This window comes from Marmota monax, unplaced genomic scaffold (genome assembly GCF_021218885.2).
Source record: "Marmota monax isolate L192 unplaced genomic scaffold, Marmota_monax_Labrador192_F-V1.1 WCK01_AAM20220418_F8-fsc00067, whole genome shotgun sequence".
NCBI lineage: Eukaryota > Metazoa > Chordata > Mammalia > Rodentia > Sciuridae > Marmota > Marmota monax.
The window spans coordinates 8,161,019-8,184,838 of NW_026695065.1; the positions used below are offsets into that span (position 1 = coordinate 8,161,019).

Below are 23,820 nucleotides of genomic sequence, written 5' to 3' on the forward strand. Positions count from 1 at the left end.
AAATTTGTAACTCTAAGGCAGAAAACGTTAATATTACTTGAGTCAATTCGCCCAGAAGAGTTTAAGTTTATAGAATATTAATTTTAGTTTTTTTTAAGGAAATAGTTTTCCGTAAGATCTTCTATTACCATATGTTGTTACTCATTATACATCCTGAAGCACATACTGTTAACCTGTGCATATGGATTTATGCTCCTAGGCAAATGGTGATAGTGAAAGATTGCTTTCGGTGAAACATGCTGACTCAAGCTTGTAATCCCAGCTCCTCAGGAGGCTGAAGCAGGAGGGTATTATATCTGAGGCCAGCGATAGGATCTTAGTAAGACCCTGTCACAAAATGAAAAATGTGAAAGAATAGTGATAGAGCATCTCTGCATTCAATCCCTAGTACCCAGGGTGTGGAATATTGCTTCAGTAATTTCTCCAGTAATAAATCTAATATTAGCTCAGACACCCATGGAAGATTGATTGCTTCAGTAATTTCTCCAGTAATAAATCTAATATTTGCTCAGACATCCAATCCAAAGTCCTCACCTCTTATTTCCTCTATGCCATTAAAAATCTGAATGAACACAGGCTTCTTCTTCTGACTTTATCTAATTTAAAAAGGCCACCCTGTTAAAGTTGGAGACAGCTGATTATGTTGCCTTGACTTTATACTCCTGTGTGCTTTGAAGTATTGTTCTTCAATTAGAAAATCAGCTCTTTTCCCACTCCTAAAATGCAGGGTATCTGGTTTGGTCTCCTTACCTATATTCTATAGTGTACTTTTGTGTACTTGGTCAAAGTCATACTTACCTCTGTCTTCATAGTGGCCTGTCTCTCTCTATTTCTCTGTCTCTGATCTTTATTAGTCTCATCTCTTCTTTCCTTCTGCCAATTTTGGATTTGGTTGGTTCTTTTTTAAGACCTTGAGATGGATGCATATTATATTGAGATATCTCTCTCTCTCTCTCTGTCTCTCTCTCTCTCTCTCTCTCTCTCTCTCTCTCTCTCTCTCTCTCTCTCTCTTTTTTAACTGGGGATTCAAACCAGGATCACTTTACCTTTACTTCACCATTCCTTTTTGTTTTGTGACCAGGTTTTGCTAAGTTGCTAAGTGTGATGTCAAACTTGTTATCCTCCTGCCTCAGCCTCCTGAGTTGCAGGGATCACAGGCATGTGCCACAATGTCTGGCTAAGTTATTATCTCTCTTACTCTCTGTAGCCCACATTCTAACTTTCTAATAAGCCAACCCCAACAGGGGGAAAGCTACATGATCATGTTAATCACAGGAATTAACAACGTTTGTAGATATACTTGTTCAAATTGTTGTAGTTATGAAAGAGTATGTTTCTCAGAATATCTTTTTTGAAAATGTGAGTCATGACTAAAACAAATAAACTTATACCTTATTCTCTTCCTTGCTTCTAAAAATATAGAAGTCCCATGAGCTTACTTAAAAGATTTTTTTTTTTAGTTGAAATCATTAATTTACATTCATTGGTGCAAATTAGCTAATACGTGCTTGTTTTATCAGAATTTGATTACATCTGTTTACACATCATCACATTTACAATACTGTAGTTTTGCTTTTGGGAAAACTTCATTATACCTCCAAATTTTCAGTTTCTTAAATTCTCTAGTTTCTAAATGTAATTTATCTGATGTAGACTTGATTACTACTCCTTGTCAATACTGACTGCTTCAAAGACTCCTTTTGTTCCTCAACATATTTTTCTCTATTATAGTTATATGTACATTAAAATAGTTTAGCCCCTAAACACACACACAAATGCACATGCTCATGCAGGCACACACACCAGGTCCTTATGTGCATTGATGCATTGATTAATATTATAAAACCTGGGCTACTATCTGATTTAACTTATATGTTATATATATATATATATATATATATATATATATATATATATATATATATATATAGTGTTGAAAGAGAGAATGACAGAGAAAAGAAAGTAAGTTTAAAGGAAACCAGGAGTGATTTTCAGAATTATGTTATCAGAACAACAGGATTAAGTTAATGTTTATTCTTTTACATAAATGGAAATAATTGTAGATAGAATTGAAAAAATAAGAGTTGCCAAATTATGTTCTTTAGATTCTGAAAATAATAAGTATTAAAAAATCAACTATATATATTTGTATTCAGAACTGGAGTGAAAGATGTAATTTCTGTAGAGGACTCATGTATGGCTTAGTTTCCTTTTAAAATTTTTATTAAGTACTGAGAGACCTTTATTTATTTCTTTGTTTGTATATGGTGCTGAGAATTGAAACCAGTGCCTCATATATGCTAGGCAAGCGCTCTACCACTGAGCCACAAGACCAGCCCACTTATGGCTTAGTTTTGACTCATTCAATACAAATCTATTTCACGGAAACAGTGAACAAGAATATATCGATATTTTCATTCTTTTTTTCAAAAATTATATTCTCATACACTAATACAAAAGAAAAGGGTAAAGCGTATACTGTGCCATAATTATACTTGTTGAATTCATTGTAACTAAACAATAATGAGGATGATGAGCTGTTCTGAGTAGTATTACTGGCAGAGATGAATAATTCTCTAGTTTACAAAATTTGGGGGATGATTATGATGAGTCCCCCCACATACCAGAAGTGGCAATACATGTTGTCAGTACTGGAGTAGGCAAAAAATGATGATTTATGGGACTAGCTGTGGGTCTTACTTGGTTCACCACAAAGACTGTTTCCATAGAGGATTTAAATGAACCCAGCTGGCTTAGTATTCTGTGAATTGCGGTAGTCATTTTCTGAGTTTAATCTTATGACTGATTTTGTAATTCTCACAGTGGGGGAAAGTTGACAACATGAACAGCATTTAGTGAATATAATTAGTAAGTTTGAAAACAAATGCCTTTTTATTCTATAAAAGCTCTGTTCAAAGGGGATTTCAACCCTGTGTGAAGCTGTTGTTGAAAACACATGGCTGCAGGGCTGAGGATGTAGCTCAATGGAAGAGCACTTGCTTGGCATACACAAGGTCCCTCGGTTTGATCCCCAGCAACACACACACACACACCACACACACACAAATAAAAAACACCAACTACAAACCCATGGCTACAGTTTTACAAACTGATTTTCATGTCAAATGAAGCTGTCCTACTTCAGGCATTGTGCAGTCTTAACAAGGAGAACCAATGACCATGGAAGGTGGTTTATAAAGTGGCAGTTAATGTGAACATAAAACTCTGTGGTAATTTTGGAGAATCTAAGAATTATTTATATTCATTTAAATTCCTTTTAGTTAGAACTTAGGTAGCTAGTTGATCATATTTATTGAGGCTTTACTCTCTGTGGAAACCAGTGTTAGATATTTTGCAGGGATAAAGAGAAATAAAACATATATCTCCAGTCCTTGGATTACTTATGAGCTAGTTGTTAGATATAGAACATTGTAATACTAAAGCAAGAGACAGGAGAGAATACTGTGTGTATGTGTGTGTGTATGTATAAAGCAGAATGGATTTTATATTAATAACACACATGAAAAATAAATAGTGTTGTTCATAAATACTGGCTAACTAACTACAAGACAATACATATCCCACACTGAAAAGCTGCTCTACCTCTTTGTAAAGGAATACTACAATACTGGCCCCATTTATAACATTTACTTCACTTCTATTATACAAATAATATTTTCAGTCTTACTTTCCTTGACTTATTTCATGGGGGCAAGCACAAATCCTTGCCCTTCTTTGATTTTTCTCCCTTCGTTTCCTGCCCCCCATTTAAAATCTTGATTTGCATGCTACTCTCTTTCCTCTTACACTATTTTTTTTTTTGTGTGGGGGAACTGGTGATTGAACTCAAGGGTACTCGACTACTGAGCTACATCCCCATCCCTATTTTATATTTTATTTAGAGACAGGGTCTCACTGATTTGCTTACATCCCCACTTTTGCTGAGGCTGGCTTTGAACTCAGAATCCACCTGTCTCAGCCTCCTGAGCCACTGGGATTATAGGCAAGCGCCACCATGCCTGGCTAATAATGGTATTTTTAAAAATGTTTCTCAAATTACTATTTTCTACATATAAATAAATGTCATTAGTTTTTATTTTTAAATAAAACTCATCAGGAAGTTTTCCAAAACTATAAAAATGATACTACTCTATGACTGTTCTATGCCATATCCCTTCTGATTCAATAATTATGTAGAACCATCATATTTCTGTCATGAAGAGGCTGTCATGAAATTTTCGATATAAATAGTAATTAAGAAGGTTTCTGTTTAACATTTAGTATGAGGGATCGCTTTATAATCCAAGCATCCAGGAATGAGGAAATATAAGGTGTGTGAAGGGTTATTGTTTTAGGAAAGGAGCTCAAGTCTTCAAATTCAAACAAGTGAGAAGGTGCACTTATTAAAAAAGAATACTTGGAAATTTGTGCTTAAGGAAATAAAGTATTATAAGCTACATTCAAATATTTGGGGGAAACATGAAGATACTGAATTGCAAGGATTTTTCATCAGTCACAGACTGGCCCATTCAGATCCCTTCTTGATTCCAAATTTCAGGTTTTTTGAAATATATGAGAAAGACCAGATTATTAATTGATATCTTAAAGCATCTCCTTAGGACTTTTATTGGGTTTTTATATTGTTATTTTATCAGAAGTCAAATGTGTTCATGGTTAATAGAGCTTAAACCTAACCAAGCTTCTTTTTTTAATTTTAAATTTATTTATTTATTCAAATTTGTTGTACATGACAGCAGAATTCATTTCAATTCATAGAGCACATATAGAGCACAATTTTTCATGCCTCTAGTTGTTCACAAAGTAGAGTCATATACCATTCATGTCTCCATACGTGATCTTAGGGTAATTATGTTCATATCATTCCACCATCTTTCCTACCCTAATGTGCCTTCTGTTTTCCTCTCTAGCCTTTACCCTATCTAAAGTTGCTCCATTTCTCTCATGCTGCCCCCCATCCCCATTATGGATCAGCATCCACATATCAGATAAAACATTTGGTCTTTACTTTTTTGGAATGGCTTTTTTCACTTAGCATAATGTTCTCCAACTCCATCCATTTACCTACAAATTCCATGATTTTTTAAAAATATTTTTAAAATTGTCAGTGTGCCTTTATTTTATTTATATGTCATGTGCTGGCAGCTGGAATGCCGCAGTCTGGCTGGGCACAATCAGGAGCCACTTGTCAAAAGAAACTAACTTTATTTTTAGAACCACACACGCCAAACAAAACAGCCTCTCAGGAAAAACCCTCAGAGCCTCAACTGCCACCACCGGCTTTCCACAAGCCTCTCTCTCCCCCACAAGCTTCTCTCCACCTCCCACAATCCTCCTGCTCTTGAGGCCGATTGGCTGGGTCACGTGGGCGGAGCCAAAAAAGTCCCCCAATGAGCAGCTCCGTGGTCTGAAAGAGCAGGGAAACAGCCCAATGAGCATCACCGCAGAGGAGCCAATCAGCTAGATGTTGCTGGGGCCGAGGAGCCAATCAGCTAGATGTTGCTGGGGCCGCTGTGAGCCAATCATCAGCCAGCAGCTGGAAGTTTGCTGGCAGCTGGAAGTTTGCTGGGGCCCCTTTGGCTGTGGCTCTCAACAGTCATGCTGAGAATCAAACCCAGTGCCTCACAAATGCTAGGGAAGCACTCTACAACTGAGCTACAATCCCAGCCCAAATTCCATGATTTTATTCTCTTTTAATGCTGAGTAATATTCTATTGTATAAGTATACCACAGTTTTTTTTAATCCATTCATCTACTGAAGAGCATCTAGTTTGATTCCACAGTTTAGCTATTGTGAATTGTGCTGCTATAAACATTGATGTGGCTGTGTCTCTGTAGTATGCTGTTTTTAAGTCCTTTGGGTATAGACGCAGGAATGTGGTAGCTGGGCCAAATGGTTGTTCCATTCCCCGTTTGTCAAGGAATCTCCATACTGCTTTCCATATTGGCTGCACCAATTTTCAGTCCCACTGGCAATGTATGAGTGTGCCTTTTCCCCCACATCCTCACCAACACATATTATTGTTTGTATTCTTAATAACTGCCATTCTGACTTGAGTGAGATGAAATCTTAGAGTGGTTTTGATTTTTCTAATTGCTAGTGATGTTGAACTTTTTTTCTTATGTTTGTTGATTGATTGTATATCACCTTCTGAGAAGTGTCTGTTCAGTTCCTTGGCCCATTTACTGTTTGGGTTATTTTTGTTTTAAGTTTTTTGAGTTTTTATGTATCCTAAAGGTGCTCTATCTGATGTGCAAGTGGTAAGACTTTGCTCCAATTCTGTAGGCTCTCTATTCACCTCACTGATGATGATGATGATGATGATGATGATGATGATTTTGCTGAGAAGAAGATTTTCAGTTTGAATCCATCCAATTTATCAATTCTTGATTTTATTTCTTGTGCCATATGAGTCTTATTAAGGAAGTGAGGGCCTAATCCAACATGATGAATAATTGGGCCTACTTTTTCTTCGATTAGGTGCAGGGTCTCTGGTTTAATTCCTAGGTCCTTAATCCACTTTGAGTTAAGTTTTTTGCATGGTGAGGGATAGGGGCTTAATTTCATTTTGCTGCATATGGGTTTCCACTTTTATTGCACAATTAGCTAGGTGTAGGAAAGTTGAGCCATATGGAAAGTATAGGTTTCATTTGAAAAGATATTGTTTTCCAAATTGTTCAAATCATTTTTATTTATACGATTAAATTAAGTAAAGTCAAAATAAAGATGAGGAATAAAGGGAATTGCTGATAAAATAGTAACTGGGTGCATGCATTGTAGAAGACAATTTGGTACAGTCTAGAAATGTTGAAGGAACAATACCCAGATCTGCTAAATCAGTACTCTTGACAGATATTCAAGAATGATCACACCATCAAAGGTCATATCAACAAAGTAAAAAGACTACATACAGAAATGGAGAATAAATTTGTGAATTAGGTATCCAATAACAAGTTAATATCCAGAATATGTGAAGAACTCCTATGACTTGGTAACACAAAAACAAGGAACACAGTTAAAAAAAAAATAGGCAAAGGACTTTTTAAATCGATATTTCTCCAAGAAGATATAAGCATGTGAAAAGTTGTTCACCATCACTAATTATTAGCAAAAGCACAATGAAATACTACTTTGTACCTATTAAAATAATTGCTGTCAAAACTAAACCACAAAACAAGTGTTGGGAAGGATTTGTGGAAATTGAGATCCTTATATATTACTAGTAAGAGTGTAAGATGGGAAACTGTATGGTGGTTATCACAAAATTAAGTTAAAAATTATTGTATAATTCAGCAATTTTACTTCTGGGTATATACATAAAAGTCATGAAAGTAGGGATTCCAGTGATTGCACACTAATATTCAGAATAGTATTATTCTTTTAATTTTTTTTAGTTGTAGATGTACCAAATATCTTTATCTATTTTTATTTAGTGCCAAGGATCGAACCCAGTGCATCACATGTGCATGGCAAGTGCACTACCACTGAGCCACAACCCAAGCCCAGCATTATTTATTTTTTTAATATGAAACGCTTCACGAATTTGCATGCCATTCTTGTGCAGGGGCCATGCTATTCTTCTCTGTATCGTTCCCATTTTTAGTATATATGCTGTCGAAGCAAGCACAGCATTATTTTTAATAAGAAAAAGTTGGAAAGATCCAAACGTCCATGGATAGATGAATGGACATACAAAGCTTAGTGTATAGGTATAATTGGATAGTATTCTGCCTTAAAGAATAATGAAATTTTAGGGGCTGGAGAGATGTAATTCAGTTGTAGAGCACCTGCGTATCATGTGGGAGGCCCTGAATTTCATCCATAGCACCACCAAAATAATAAATAAAAGAATGAATTTCTGGTACATGCATATGTGATCCTTGAAGACATTTACAGAGTGAAATAAACCACACACAGAATGACAGATATTGTATGATTCTGCTTATTTGAGAGTTACCTAGAATAGTCAAATTCATAGATACAAGAAAGTAGAGTAGTGGTTACCAAGCATTAAGGAGAGAGTAGGATGAAATGTTTGTGTTTAATAGGAACAATTTCAGTTAGGGATGATAAGAACCTCTGAAGATGGAAAGTGGTGATGGGTGTACAACAGTGTCAATGTACTTAATGCCATTGAACTATACATTTAAAATGGTTAAATGATATATTTCATGTGTATTTTACTTCAATGAGAAAGGATGTTTACAACAGGATTATCTGTAATAATATCTGAAATAATGATTTCCCTGTGCCCCCTGCTAAAAAAAAAAAGTAAATGAAAAGTCCTTAAGGAAAATTTTCAACAGGAAAATATAACTAAAATTAGTTATATGGCAAAATAGTATGTAGCAGTGGAAATTAATGAATGAATATAGCCACTAGCATCAACATAGTTAAAAAACATCCCTAACTTTAAAATGCTGAATTCTAGTTATCTTTCCAAATAATACATGTCTTAAACCAGTTTGTTCTAATCTTTGGAACTATGTATGGAGAAAACAGCAATAGGAAAATTATTATTTGACCCACTCCAAAGGCTAATATAAACAATTTTGTTATTTCCTTTATTTTATTATATTGTGTGTGTGGGGTCTCACTCTGTTGCCCAGGGTGGCCTTGTACTCGAGATCCTCCTGCCTCAGCCTCCCAAGTATTTGGGATTACAGGCATGCACCACCATGACTGACTAACAGTTTTAAGTAAAATACTCATTGTAATAAAAGTTAAATGTTTTAGCTAAGTGTTTATATCTGAGAAGAAACCATTTAATACCCAAGAGATATTCTTGTTCATAAACTATTTCTATACCAATTTAAAATAATTTGATTTTTATTAAATCTGTTCTCAGAAGAGTTTCTAGTTAGTAAACCTAATATAGACAGGTTGATTAATTGAAAACACTTGAAAGTAGCAGAACAACTTTTCTTTGTTAAGTATAGACATATTTCATTAATTTATTCTGGGCTTTACAAAAATGAGTACAAATAGTTGTTGATTTGCCACTGGTCACAGCTACATTAGGCTAATGCACTTGCAGCATTTTCTCCTTGAATAAGTGGAACTAGAAAGGAAAATACTGAGAGGTGGAGCAGGAAGTGTAGGAAAGCAGTAATTGTCTTGTCTGAGAAGCTAACATCATGAGTGCCCTGCTGGGCCTAAAGGTGGCAATTGAGATGAATCCTTATTCCATTTAATGTTGTCATGGTTTCAAGTTTAAGCTCTCCTTTCACAGATTGCTACAATAAATTAAGCTAACAAGTGTAAAACTCTTAAATTGCTTGACTTTTTATACAGTTGATATCATCTGTTCCCTTTTTGTTGGCAATACCATTATAAGACCAAAATCAAGAGTGTAAAAAAGGGACAATCGGGCCTACATAAAGAATTAAGACATCTTTCCACCATAAATTACATTTGGCTGAATTAATGTCAGTCCTGGTCATGTAGGACCCCCCAAAAAGGCATTTTTGGTTACAGATTTAGAAATAAAACCAGGAAAATGTGTATTAAACCTGTCTGGTCGTAGCTACAAAGCTAATGTCTTTATGGTAATTGCAATTCTTAGAAATACTTTATCTTTCTCAATGTTATTGCAATGTGTGGTGGTGTTGAAGAATGCAATAATTTGTAAACAACCCTTGGCAGAGAGCACAGAACTTAATTTTGTTTAAATAAAGGAGACTAACATTAGAATTCATGTGCTGTATGAAGACTGGCAAGCAGTACTAGTTGTTTTGATATATGCACTGGAGCATTCATGATTGCTTAAATATTAACTGTTCCAAGAATATACAAACATAATAGAGGGAAAAGAAGCCATGATTAGGAAAATTTTTACTAAAGCTTATAAAGTTGAATTATCTGATTGTATTGGTTGATGGTTTTGTTTCAATGGCTCAACCAGATTTTTTACTGTATTTCAGTATCTCTTTTTCAAGGACTGTTCAATATAAATGTGTACTGTGATGTGTTGCTATATGTTAGGGCTATTTCCTTGATACAGAGGGATGAGGAAATTTTGGGTTTTTCTGAGTATGGGACCTGTTAGGTTTGCCGAGATCCATGAGACCATTTCTGTAAATATCATGTAATAGGAGGAGCTCTGAAAGGGCTTCCTTCTGATACAGTCTTGTAGATGTGGGAAGTTATCTCACACTAATGTTTTAATACACTTTGATAATAGATCTGTTTAAGTGTGCCCAGAAACGTTTCCTTAAGTGATAACATTTCATTTCTTTCATTCTTTATGTGTGAATCAGTTTTTGTCTCAGATATGCATTCAACAGCAATTTGTGCAAGAGCATGGTGCTCCCCCCATGCATTTCTGCCTCTTTCCAGAAGAGCACCCATTTCATGAGGCTGGATGAATATTTATTCCTGTAATCCTTCTTATCCTTCTCTGCACCACTTTACATTTGAGGTGTAAGATTGCTTTTGGGCAGTGGTATTAGGCCTACTGCTTTGACACAATATAATATGTAATGCACTAACTGAGCAACATCCTCACACTTGACTTTCAACCCTGAATGGGAATGCTGAGACTGGTAATGCAGTACCAGCATATGCCAGTTGAAGGACAGGGATAGTGTTTCCTCCTTTCCTTTCCTTATTCTTTATATACACACACTGTGGTCTGATTTCATATAAGTGAACTGTTTAGTGTAAGGGTAAAGATATTAGGCTTCTAAAAGTCAATGCAATGGCAGTGAAACTCAGACATGGGAAATTCATTAACAGTTTATGAACTTTGATGTTAAGCACTGAACTCTGTTATCTGCAACATAAAATTTTGTATTCTGATTCAAAATTCCTGGGTAAATATCTGAGCAATAATTTAAATGTGCCAATAAGAAGCAAATTTGCAGCCGGTGTTAGCTTGGAAAGCATGGATGATATGCCATTTTATCTAGTCCATCACTCTGCTGATCATAGTAGACAAAATTCACTATAGAGTTATTTAAGTGTGTTTTAATACACTTTCAGGTGAAGGATGAGAGTGAGTTTGGAAGACTTATGAACATGTATCTGAAATCTTCACAACATGGGGCATGCCATTTGGCTCATCTCTTCTTGCACTAGTAGATGCTAAATTATGGTATAAATCAGTCTCATTTCTTTTATTAATGAATCAAGAATATTCAGAGCAATTCTATCCCTCATAATCCACAAATTGCTACATAATTCTCTAGTTGTAAATTGACTTCAAGCTTTGAAAACATGTTGACAATTAAACTTGTTATGTTTAAAAGTAATTGTAAGAGTGCCTAGGAAATATGAAGATAATTCCCAAGCACCTTCTCATCTGGAAATTTCCTTCAAGTTTGCCTTAGTGGCTCTCAGATTTATCTCCCTAACACATTAAAATACAAAATGTGAGACCAAAACCTCAAAGTTTCTGATTCACTTAATTTGAGCCCAGATTCCAAAATTTATATTTCTAATAAGTTCCCAGGTAAGGCTGAGACTCTTGGTTCAAAGATCACAGTTTGAGAACCAATAAAGTAGTCAGTGTCCATGAATTCTCAATTGTTCATTCTTATTTCTTCCAGTGCTTATTCCCCTCAGGCCTAATTATGCTGAACTTATTTAAGATGATAATTATAATAACTTTTTGTCACTAGCCTCACCATTTTCCAGCTGCTGGCTCTGCTGCCCCCTCTATTATCCAGTTATTATCCACAGTCAATATTTTGAATAAATTATCCTTACATGTTACTTCCTCTCTCTGGCCACCCATTCCTTTTAATTTTGTATCCTTTGCACTGTACTGCAACATTGCTTGAAGGACACTAAAGATTTCTCTAGTCATCAAATTAGCTCTAATCATCTTTGACTTATCTGTAGTATTTATTCATTCAACATTAGTGAAAAAAATGATAACAGTCCTAATTTTTCAGGAGGTCACAATCTGTTGGATGAGACTGATTTTCTAAACAGAATTATATATTTTGGATAAATGCTATAAGTAGAATATATAAACCACTTTGAGACAACAAAAGCAGAATTACTCATTCTATTCAGGGAAGTTTAGAAAGGCTCCTTACTAGTAACTCTGTTACCTTTGAATGATCCTTCCCCTCTTCATAACCCATGAATCTTAATGCAGTCCTGTAGGTATGAATCAAATACCCAGTGTGCGTAAGCAACCACACCAGGTAATTACACTAACCCTTATTCGTGGTGTGAATTAGGTTAAACTGATTATGTGCTATGACTTACCTTTAAAATGACCATATTAATAACTAACTTGCTGAATTGCATCAAGAATGTAAAAGAAAAGTGACGTAAATCACTTATCAAAGTGCTTGACACATAGGCACCTGGTAGATGGGTAATGAATGCTGGTCCCCCTCCCCCATTTAAGGTGGGTAAGATGATACCTCCTGATGAAGAGAGGAGGGTCTTCTGAGTTGATAAGGAACACAAGTAAATGGGTAGAAATCTTCACCCATTTTTGCAATCTACAAATACATATTGAGTGCCATTATTCTAGATGCTGAATAGATAAAGTGAACAGGACAGACCAAAACAAAACAACAACAACAACAACAACAACAACAACAACAAAACCTTTTAGTTGTGTCTGGCCTAGCTAAAATAGAGCTGAGAGTGGGAAAGGCATAAAACCAAACATGAAATCATAGTTGTAATAGGGGGACCACACCACACAGAGACTTAAGTGATGGTGATTTACTCTATGTGAAGATGGGAAGCTAAGGTAGGCTCTTATAACTTCCAATTTGGATAATGCTTGTGGTTATGATAATGTATTACCTTATTCAGATTTTGGGGGGTATAACAGGAATTGAACCCAGGATCACTTAACCAGTGAGCCATATCCCCAGTCTTTTGTATTTATTTTTATTTTGAAGCAGGTTCTCCCTAAGTTAATTAGGGATTCACTAATTTGCTGAGGGTAGCAATGAACTTGAGATCCTCTTGTCTCAGCCTCCCAAGCTCATAGGATTATAGTTGCGTGCCACTACCTGTAGAATCCTTATTGCTTTCTATTAATGGGTCTGTGAGCATTGGTACTTATTTAATGCCTATTTTATAATTCAGTTTTTTATGAGCCCAGCATCATAGAACTAGGAAATGGTGAGTCAAACTTTAAACTTGGTTTCAGCTGAATGCAAATTCTGTGCTCAATAATTATTGTGAACACAAAATTTAGTATTATGTAAATTTTTGAGACCCATTGACTTTTTTTTAAAGAAGGGAGTGATATGGCCATATATATGTTTAAGATCCATAGCATGGTTAAATCATGTTGGATACAATGAAGCAGAAAGAGAGTTCATGACCATCTTCTCAAGACAGTGTGTCTACATAGCTGATACCTCTGTTTAAAATATTACTGACAGGGGCTGGTGTCATGGCTTAGTGGTAGAGTGCTCGCTTGGCATGTGTGAGGTACTGGGTTTAATTCTCAGCACTATATATAAATAAGTGAATACAATAAAGGTCTATCACCAACTAAAAATATATTTAAAAATATTACTGACATCTCCTTTCTAAAAGCCAGCTCACTCTAGAATCATCATTTTCCTTTTCTGGGCATAGTACATCATTCTTTTAATCATAATGACTTTAAAGCTTTTGGAATCTTTTTTCCCTTTTTCTCGTGCCATCATTCATTGAATAAATCCTGCTGCCCCCAATGACTCTCAAGTTTGCCTTTGCCTTTTTGTATGCCTATTCTAGTTATCATTCTTTTGTAATATTTTTTATTTATTTATTTTTATGTGGTTCTGAGGATCGAACCCAGTGCCTCACACATGCTAAACAAGTGCTCTACCACTGAGCCACAACCCTAACCCCCTAGTTTTCATATTTAATTTTACTAGTCTTTGAAATTTGCCACTAAATTACTTTTATACCATGTCTTTTCTATATAATTTTATAATTTCCACTAAATTCTGAACTGGAAGCTTTAAAGGTACCATACCTTATTATTTACCTCTTATCTCTAGTATTAAGTACAGTCTCCAACTCACAGTGGGAAAAATTATAACTTATTCTAGAATTCACTTCCACCTAACTCTTTGCACATACGGTGTCCTGGAGAAGCTTCCCTCTGTAGTCAACGTGTGTGTGGGCATAAAAACAAGAGTAAAATTTAGAAGTATTACTTTATACTACACACGAGGGATTTTATGTGGAGAAAAATTCTTTCATACACATTTATTGACTGCCTAGTAGGTTCTAGAATTCTCCTAGGTACTGTGTATGTGTGTGTATGTGTGTGTGTGTGGGTGTATAAACAGAGTGTCTCCCCTTGATAGAGCTCATATTGAGTACAAGAAACTACCATGTTGAAATGTTTACAGAGGAGAAGATGATCTAAAAAGTCCTAAGTCACTCCTAAGATAGCGAAGTCTACAGAAATGAGGTGATACTTGAGTAGTATTCAACTGTAAAGTTATTTACTTGACAGAAAAAAAAAAAGAGAGAGAGAGATGGGAGGACATTTAGACAAAGCAACTGTGCAAGAGCACAGTAGTATGAAACTGTGGTATGTGTTTAGGGAGTTGTAATCATACTGAAAGCAGCAGGAAGCAGGTTAGAAAAACAGAGGAAGACCTTCTCACAGTGGGTCTTATATGGAAAACCAAGAAGTTTGCCTTATTTCCCAGTAGATGACAGCAGCCTTTGCAATGGAAATTTTGAATGAGTCCTAATCACTGTGAAAAAAATTAAACATTTGAAGAATAGTGTCTATGTGGAGAAGTTGAAATACCTGCATTTATTTGGTTCAGTTTAGAGATCAGGACCAAAGAGAAGCATACTTGACTCTGAGAGGTTGTTATAAAGAGGATAGTGACCAGTTATTTTCAGTTCACACTGAGGACAAAGCAAGAAGAAATAGGCTTAAATCTTAGCTGAAGGGAAAATTACCTACAGGAGAGGTCCTTCACAGAAAGATGGAGGGTGACTGACGTAGATCATTAAAATGTTGTGTTGGACTGTCTGGCTGCATGCTGGTTTCTGTGTACTCAAACAGCCAATTTTAGAATTATGGGAAGACTGATGATTTTCAAACTTGAATAGGGTATTTAGAATAAAGAAATTTCTTAAGGGTCTATTATTTATTCAGATATTTTACTATGTGCCCAACAAAAGTTGTAGTAATATATTTACGTGCGGAAAAGTTATTATTTCTTACACAGCATTCATATTCCTTTAAAAAAGAGAAATAATCAGAATTAGTTTTAGAAATAGGTATTGTTGTATTAAAGGTATTTTGTATTCATGTACCATTGCAGAAAGTTATTAAAGATCAGGTAGATATAATTAATTTAAATTCAGTTATTAATCTTTATGGGTAACATTTATTGGTCAGATGATTACAATGAAAACCACTACTTGGTTTATTAGCTGGTGGCACTTTGTCAGTTAAAACAGTGACTCACTCTTCTCACTGTTTTAATTTGTGGGTGAGTCATTTATTAAAATAATATAAATGTTTTTTGCTTTTTCAAAAATGCTTAATTTCTGAAACTGCTGTATGTGTGCTTCTTGTTGTAAAATGTATACAAGATGGAGAGTTGTAATCAGACTGAAAGCAGCAGGAGTGGCTATTATGTTCATCTTTCTGCTCCCTTAGTCAAGTGTCTGTCTTGTGGGCTGCCTAACAGTGAAAGGAAGAAAGAGATTTTGCTTCTGGCTAGAGAAAACCTTGAAATGCTTACTGTATAGTCTTCAATAAGACTTAGGCAACCTTGGCAAGCACTGTTTGGATATTTGATGTTAATGTAAAATTTTAACATGACTTCAAGTTAATCAGGTATCAAATGGTAATCAATTTTATTTCCTAGTAAATCATCCCAAACACTTTGGAAGTGATTTTGTACCTACTCAGATTGAATTACTTTTGCTGTGCCCCAAGAGATATTTATATCCAGCTAGTACACTTGCAAGAGCAAATTATTGGGTAAATGTCATTAACTAGTAGAATTGATGAAAGTGAATCTTTTTAGTTGCCTTCTGTGCTGACATTGAACAACACAATAGGGCCTTGGAGAGAGACAATAGCTAGTATCTGAATGATATAGACTAGGTAAGAGAGATAGAAGACATGATAATAAAAAGTAAATGTACTTCACTAAGGAAAAATTCTGTTCTGTTATATTTTAGTATTATGTATTTATTTTAAAATACTTGGTTTAAGGGTCATACACATAAAGATTTAATTTTAATAGCTTATTTGTCATGATTTCCTGCCAGTTTGAAACATTAAAATGGACTGTGTGAATTTTTTTAAAAAAATTAAATATTGGGCTGGGGATGTGGCTCAAGCAATAGCATGCTCACCTGGAATGTGCGGGGCGCTGGGTTCGATCCTCAGCACCACATAAAAATTTAAAAAAAAATAAAGATATTGTGTCTACCGAAAACTAAAAAAAATAAATATTAAAAAATTCTCTCTCTCTCTCTCTCAAAAAAAAGTAAAAATTGCAATTCAAATTAAGCAGTTTCTCTTCCAGATAAATGAAGATACTTCTCAGCTTGACCAGACAGGTGGTTGGCCACATTTGCCCGTGCTTTGAAAGGAATATTGTGATTCCAAAAAGCACATGTATTCTCTGTGAATGAGCCTTTCTGATTTCATCAGATACTAAGATATTTACTTAACTGAAAATGTTATGCTTCATTTATCTTTTTAAAATGTGACCATTAACTCTACTTAATTTCATAAGAAATTAAGTTGTTAATGACACTGATATTGAATATTTTAAAAAATTTTCTGAAAATTAAACTCTTTATAAATATATGCCAGAAGCTAAATTTTTAATGTAAAATGATAACACCCATGAGAAAGAAATAGAAGAATATCACCCATAAAATTGACACGTGAGCAGAATGCCATTTTTCTGTTTCCGTGTTTCCAATATTAGTTATGTGCAGTTTTTTAAAAAACACAGTGTCTTTTTAAAAATATTTTTAGTTGTAAATGGACACAATACCTTCATTTTGTTTATTTAGTTTCTGTTTTTTTTTTTTTTTTAAGGTGGTGCTGGGGATGGCACCCAGTGCCTCATGCATGCTAGGCAAGCACTCTAACACTGAGCCACAACCCCATCCCAACCAGAATGTGGTGTATATTTAGTGTCATTAAAAAACATGGTGGGTTTATAGTATTGTTTAGTATTTTGTTCTTTGTTAGTTATTTTTGTTTGATTCTCAACCAAATAAAACATAGATCACTTTCCTGCCTTTAGGAAGATGTACCTGAGTTTCTCTAAGCTCCTGTTGTTTTTAGGATTTTAGGATTTATGAGGCTAGCTAATTTTTTAAGAAAAAAAGAAACTGTTAATTTTCTTATTATTTGAAATGTCCAATATATTCTGAAAATGATGTACTTTATACACAGATAAGCACCCTAATCTCAGATAAAGACCCTTTGTCAGGAATGAGAGCCCCCCCATTGAGTACTCAATAGCAGCTGGCTTTACTTAAATACAAATTGCCCTTGAGGTTTGTATTGTTTTTTCTTCTTATACCTTGTCCTTGAGGTGTGTTGTTCTATCTTTAAGCATTTAAAAGTACTTAGAGGATCTGTGTGCTAATGCCAAATTTCAAACATTTTACCTACATGGGATAAGGCAATCCTAGAAATTCTAAAAGAAATATTTAAGACCATTAGAACTATCAATATTATGAATCCCCTGGTCATTTGTATTTTTGCAGCCTTGAGATTAAAAGCTGTAGTACAAAATAGATTCAGTATGGGCCTGATTTATTAAGCGCTATTTTTTTTTCTTAGTCACTAAAACAATGAGGATTAATTTACTCTATAATTAACTAAATATCCTCTGCAGTCTTTTCATAAACCTGTTTGTGAAGAATATTCATTTATCTTAAACAGAGTAATCTTTAACCCATCATCTAAGGATTATAGAATTAAAACATCCAATAGAATGAAAAAAATTTGATACTTTATGCTGTATTTATGCTTTGTATCTAAGTAAATCCTTGATTTCATTTGTAGCTTAGTCTACTATAAGTTATATTCAAGAAGGCACTAGAATCTCAAATATATATATATATATATATATATATATATATATATATATATATATATATATGCATACATATATATCTATACTTTAAAGATTTTTTTATTTTTATAACTTTGACATGTTTAACCTGGTGTCTCTGAAAAATCAATGTAATATGTAAGCAGATACAGAAAATATTTCATGTTATCACAATTGTGTGGTCAGATTCCTTTTATAATTCTGAACAGAGCAGCCTCGAGAATTATTGTCTGATGGCCCATGCAAGTAAAGGAGGGTAAAATGTACTTACTCTTACATTAATTTACATCAATGATGGATAGAAATAAATACAATTTCACAAATGAATCCAGCTTTCAAGAATATATTTTTGTAATAAGCAAAGAACAGAATGCTGCTAACATAAACACACATTAACTTAGACTATTACTATAAATATTTAAATGAATGCTTTTCTCTCATGAAAAGAATAGTTCATTTGCCATAATGATGCAGACATTTAAAAAAATATATATTAAGGTTTAATTTGGCACATTTGTTGGTCATATTTCTTGCTTTTATAATGTGATGCTTGTTTTAAACTCCACATCTTTGCCACTAGACCCCATTAACAATCTGCCCCTGAGTTTTTAAAAAAATTTAAGGGAGTTATAACGAATTGAATTCACTCATTCATTTGTTCCAGTTTAAAAAGTCCATTTAAATTACTAAAAAATTACTCAAATGTTTTATGTTGTTTCCTTCCAGATTAGAGATACTAAATCAGCAGATCAAAAAACAACCCTTTTGCATTTTATTGCTGAAATTTGTGAGGAAAAATACCGAGACATCCTGAAATTTCCTGAAGAATTGGAGCATGTAGAAAGTGCAAGCAAAGGTAATTGATTTAGAACTGCTTTGAAACTATTCCTGGTCTACATATTAAATGATAATATTAAAGAATTTATAAACATTAATCATAAAAATGTTTTTGTTCACTGATATAAGAAATGCAAGAGATAGTTTTCGTTAGTATGTATTGATAGTGTTGTACATTTTAATGGCCTGTTTTTGTCTTTTTTTTGTAACGGTACTAAGTTATTAAAGTATTCATATGTATGGTCAGACAATATGTTCATTCTTTAATTTGATAAGCAATGAAGGGCATTTTATGTTATATGTAGTATGGTATCTTTTAGTGATTTGAAAATGATCATAGAACCATTGTTCTTTGAATGTGTTTAAAATCTTAAAGTTGAGGAAAAATAATTATGTATATACACACATCCACATGAATAACCGATAGAACAAGGATGAATGTGAGAAGGGTACATGAAAAATAATATCTTGTAGTTGAAATGCGGAAGAGAGTACTTTTGAATGTTTTGATTAGAGAAGTTTTTATGGAAGAGGCCAGGAGTTAAAATATGAGGGATAGAGTGTTAAAGGCATGGAAAGGGGCTTGTATTTTTAAAGAGAAAATAAGCTGAGCAAGGCACAGTAGTAGAATGTTTTAGATCAAGTGAGAAAAATAGTTGACAGTAAGGCTGGAGCAGTAAAGTAAGCATCTCAGAAACTTCATTGACAGCCTAATGAGTCTCTGCCTGATGTTGCAGGCAGCAAGGCATCAGTTAGCAGGAAAGAAAGGGCAGTTCTTGGCACCAGTGAAGAACACAATGGGGAAAGTAATAATGCTTCTAAGATTTTAATTTGAAGTAATTAGCCTTGTCTGTTTGTATTATTTACTCCTGTAAGAGATTAAAAAGTAATAGGAGGTTAGATCAAGGAAACATTTTCTGAGGATGAAATTATATATTTTGCCTTTTAAATAAATCTTATATTTGAAATATATAATCTTATATTCAAATCTTATATTTGAAATTGTATTGCATTGTATTATAGAATGGAATTATTCATTTTATAACTCTGAGTACTTTCAGAGCTCAAAAGTGTATGTTTGCCAAATTTATTTCAGACCATATAAACCTGTTTGTGTCCTTTGAAGGAAAAAAAAAAGTGATTCCATGAAACCTAGAATTTTGTTTGTTTAGTATGGGTTGTGGTAATCTTTGCTGTTTTGGTTTTATCGATCAAATAGACCATGAACATATCCCCAGTGTATTTTGGTTTTTGTTTCACAGAGCAGGATGACAGTAGAATACAAGGTACAAGTCCATGGTGCTATGTGTATTCTTTATTTTAAGAAAACTCTCTATATGATTGAAAATTATACTTTCTACTATCATAATACTAGCTTTCTGGCAATTGCTTTCTAAAGAACTTCTGTATCTTGAAACTTGTATTTAAAAATATGCCTTTGTAGTTGGGTATGATTGATAAACCTATAATCCCAGCTGCTTGGGGGGCTGAGGCAGGAGGATCCCAAGTTCAAAGCCACCCTCACCAATTTTGCGAGGCCCTCAGCAACTTAGTAAGACACACACACACACACACACACACACATACTCTCTCTCTCTCTCTCTCTCTCTCTCTCTCTCTCTCATATACATATTTTTAAAAGGGCTGGAGATGTCTCGAATTATAAAAAAATAAAAAGCTGGTGATGTGGCTCAGTGGTTGAGCGCCCCTAGGTTTAACCTTGGTATTAAAAAAAAAAAAAAAAAAGCCTGTGACTAAAGGCTTTTGAGTATGTAACTAATGTGGAATAATCACAATGCTTTAATATTGTATTGTAATTTAAATACTATAAAATGCCTCAAATAGGACCAGTTTTGAATTTAGATCATTTTGGTGCCACTATTGCTTTTTGATTGCCCTTTATCACATTATGTTTCCTAAATTCTGTTTAATACATTGAAACAGTTTTGAAAAGATTTTGGGCCAGTTGTGGTGGTTCACACCTCTAATCCCAATGGCTCATGAGGCATAGTCAGGAGGATCATGACTTTAATGCCAGCCTCAGCAATTTAGCAAGCACATAATCAGCTTAGTGAGATCCTGTATCAAGATAAAAAGCTATGGGGGATGTGGTTTAGTGGTTATGTGCCTCTGGGTTCAATCTCGAGCACAAAAAATAAAAGTAAAAAAAAAAAACAATTTTAAAAGGAAGTATATCAATAATATATTCAGATAAAAGTTTCATCCTCAGTTTTGTGATGATAATTTTTAATTCTTATATGAAAAATATTTTATATGAATATATCTTTTATAAATATATGTTTTTAGTCAAAAAATCTGCAATGACTGAAGTGAAATAGATAATAAAGCTTGTGTCAGCATCTAAACCCCTAATAATTATGTGTGTGTGTGTGTGTGTGTGTGTGTCTGTGTGTGTGTCTGTTTCATGTTGCCATGACGGAACTCTGCAAACCCGTAATTTATAAAGAGTAGGATTGTTTCTTGTAGTTCTGTAGTTCTGTAGGCTGGGAAGTTCAAGATCAAGGGGCTGCATGTAATATAGTGAGCGCCATCTTACTGTATCATAATGTGGTAGAACTCATTACATCCTGAGAGAGAACAAGAGCTTGAACTTATGGCCTCATGCCCCTTTACAATCAACATAAATGCATTCATGATGGTGGACCTCAACTTCTCCCATTAGGCCCCACCTACATGTTTTTTGGAGAACACATTCAAAATACAGCAGTGTGTGCTCATATCTATTTATATGCTATAGGTATTGTAATAATTATATAACCATACAGTCATGAACCACATGTTTTGGTCAACCATGGACTAGACTACATACATGGTAGTCCCATAAGATAATATCTACTGGTGATACTATAGCCATGTAAGTTTGTGTAAGTACCCTTGGTATTTTACCAGTGATTAAGTTGCCTAATGACTCATTTAGGACTACATTTATAAATATAGCATTTATGTGTGGGTGTTTTGAAGAGCTATAGAGATATGAAAAAATATCATGTACTTTGACCTGTTATTGCTAATGATAAAGGTAGACTCTAGAGCACAGTCTTTTTAGTTATATATTACAAATTTCTAATCCTAGCCCTGCTACTTACTACTTCTATAAACTTGAGCTTCCAAATTTTCGTTTCCTCATCTGTAAAAAGGGAATGAAAGTAACAATAAGATTATATGAGTTTACACATACAAATAGTACACAACTGTCTCTATACTTCTATGTTTAGTATTACAGAAGCAGTTGTTATACTACTAAGAATATGATGGTTATTTTTATTGTCTTATTAGAAGGGAATAATCTTAAGGCAGTCATAAATTTCTTCCAATCTTAGACAAGAATATATTCAGTTTTATTTGTTTTTTCCCTCTTCCTGCGTTTTTGTTAAATCCTTTTTTATTTTTCTTTTATAACATCACCAAGTTCTTTCTCCCTATTTCAAGAGCGAAATATGTCCATTGTGCTTTGTTTATTTCTGCTTTTGTGCATTCTTCCTGACAGTGTATTCAAAAGACTGTTGCCAAAAATCCGATTTCTATCCCACTGTTTGGGATGTAGCAATCCCCATTCTCAAGTTTTTTTTTTTTTTTTTTGTCTAGTTATTTCTTTTTCCTATGAAATTCAAACTCAGAGTTCACAACTCGAAAAGTTCTTAAGCACATTCTGCCTGCTTGCATCCCTCTTTCATTTCTTCCTACTTTTCATTTCATTGTACTGAGACATATATTCTCTCGAGCTGTTTTTATACCTTTATAATATCCTGTCTCTGTATACAATTTTATGCTGCATCCTCTGCCTGGAAATCTCACCTGCCTTGTCCTCTAAGGAAACTGACTATCATTTGTCAAATCACTGTTCAGAATCCATATTTTTTTCTTTTCTTTTTAATGTTTTTTTTTTCCCCAAAGCCTTAGGAGAAAGTATTGTTGAATTTAGTCTGCAGGAAGAAACAAAATATAGTGAAAGGTCAAACCACTTACCTCTTATTTATAGTTAATGTTTTTCCTTGTTATTTGAGTTGAACTTGTCTTTCTTCCTTAATATACCTTTTAGCCCCATATGAGTCCAGGATCCCACCCTCAGTACTGTGCATAATATACTGTATGTATAATATTCATACTCTACCTGTGAAAATAAAATTAGATTAACATTATATAATTCATTTTATTTGATAATGGACTACTTGTGAAATGGAATCCCCATTTTGTCAAAAACAACCACAAAAATGTCTCTTACAAAAAACTGAACTGAAATAGATAAGAAAAAGCTAATTTAATTAATTATTTGAAGAACAGTATTGTTATGTCTAACATTGCTTTTTTTAAGATTAGTAGAATCAAAGTACTTCTTTGAATGAAAAAAGGATCTATTCTATCTAGTATAGAAAAAAAGTTAATTTTCTTTCAGTCAAACAAAAACAAAACAAACAAAATACCACCTTGAAGTAAAAGGTAAGCAAAAGGAAAGAAGTATGTAAGATCCATGGGAAAAAATTATAATTACCTTTCTTCTTCATAAATTTAAGAGTGTTTCTTGGAAGGTGCAAAGCCATGCTGTAAACTTAGCATATTTTCCTAGAGTTCTGAAACTCAAAGATATTGGGGGAAACACCTAAATTTTAGATTAAAACAGATATATATTATAGAATAGAATGCAAAATCCACATGAGTTTTTAAAATAAAACAGATGACTTCAAAGCAATTTCACACTTGCAGCAGATCCTTAGGGGCACTTGTTCAATCTTCTCTTCCATCAGGGATACTTTGGTGGGAAAAATATAGGAAGTATTGCCTGGAGAATTAGAGAGTAGTTTTGTTTTGACTTTGGTTCATTTAGTTAGGTAGTTATTGTTGTACGGAGAGGGGAGGAAGGCAGGCAGGGTCAGAGAGGAGAGTACTTCACTTTCTTCAAAATAA

General features: G+C 34.1%; 1 protein-coding gene and 1 non-coding gene across 12 annotated transcripts in view; one reads left to right on the plus strand and one right to left on the minus strand.

Moving 5' to 3' along the window:
- The window catches only part of Diaph2 (diaphanous related formin 2), an 867,887-nt gene that overhangs the window by 437,278 nt on the left and 406,789 nt on the right, over positions 1 to 23,820 (plus strand). For all 11 annotated transcript variants that reach the window (XM_046427818.2, XM_046427819.2, XM_046427820.2 and 8 more), the window contains one exon: positions 18,787 to 18,916. In XM_046427818.2, the coding sequence (XP_046283774.1) occupies positions 18,787 to 18,916 (130 nt within the window). The remainder of the gene's footprint in view (positions 1 to 18,786; positions 18,917 to 23,820) is intronic.
- On the minus strand, positions 7,539 to 7,646 carry LOC124081627 (U6 spliceosomal RNA). Its single transcript, XR_006848088.1, has one exon. It is a non-coding gene; the product is annotated as a U6 spliceosomal RNA (small nuclear RNA).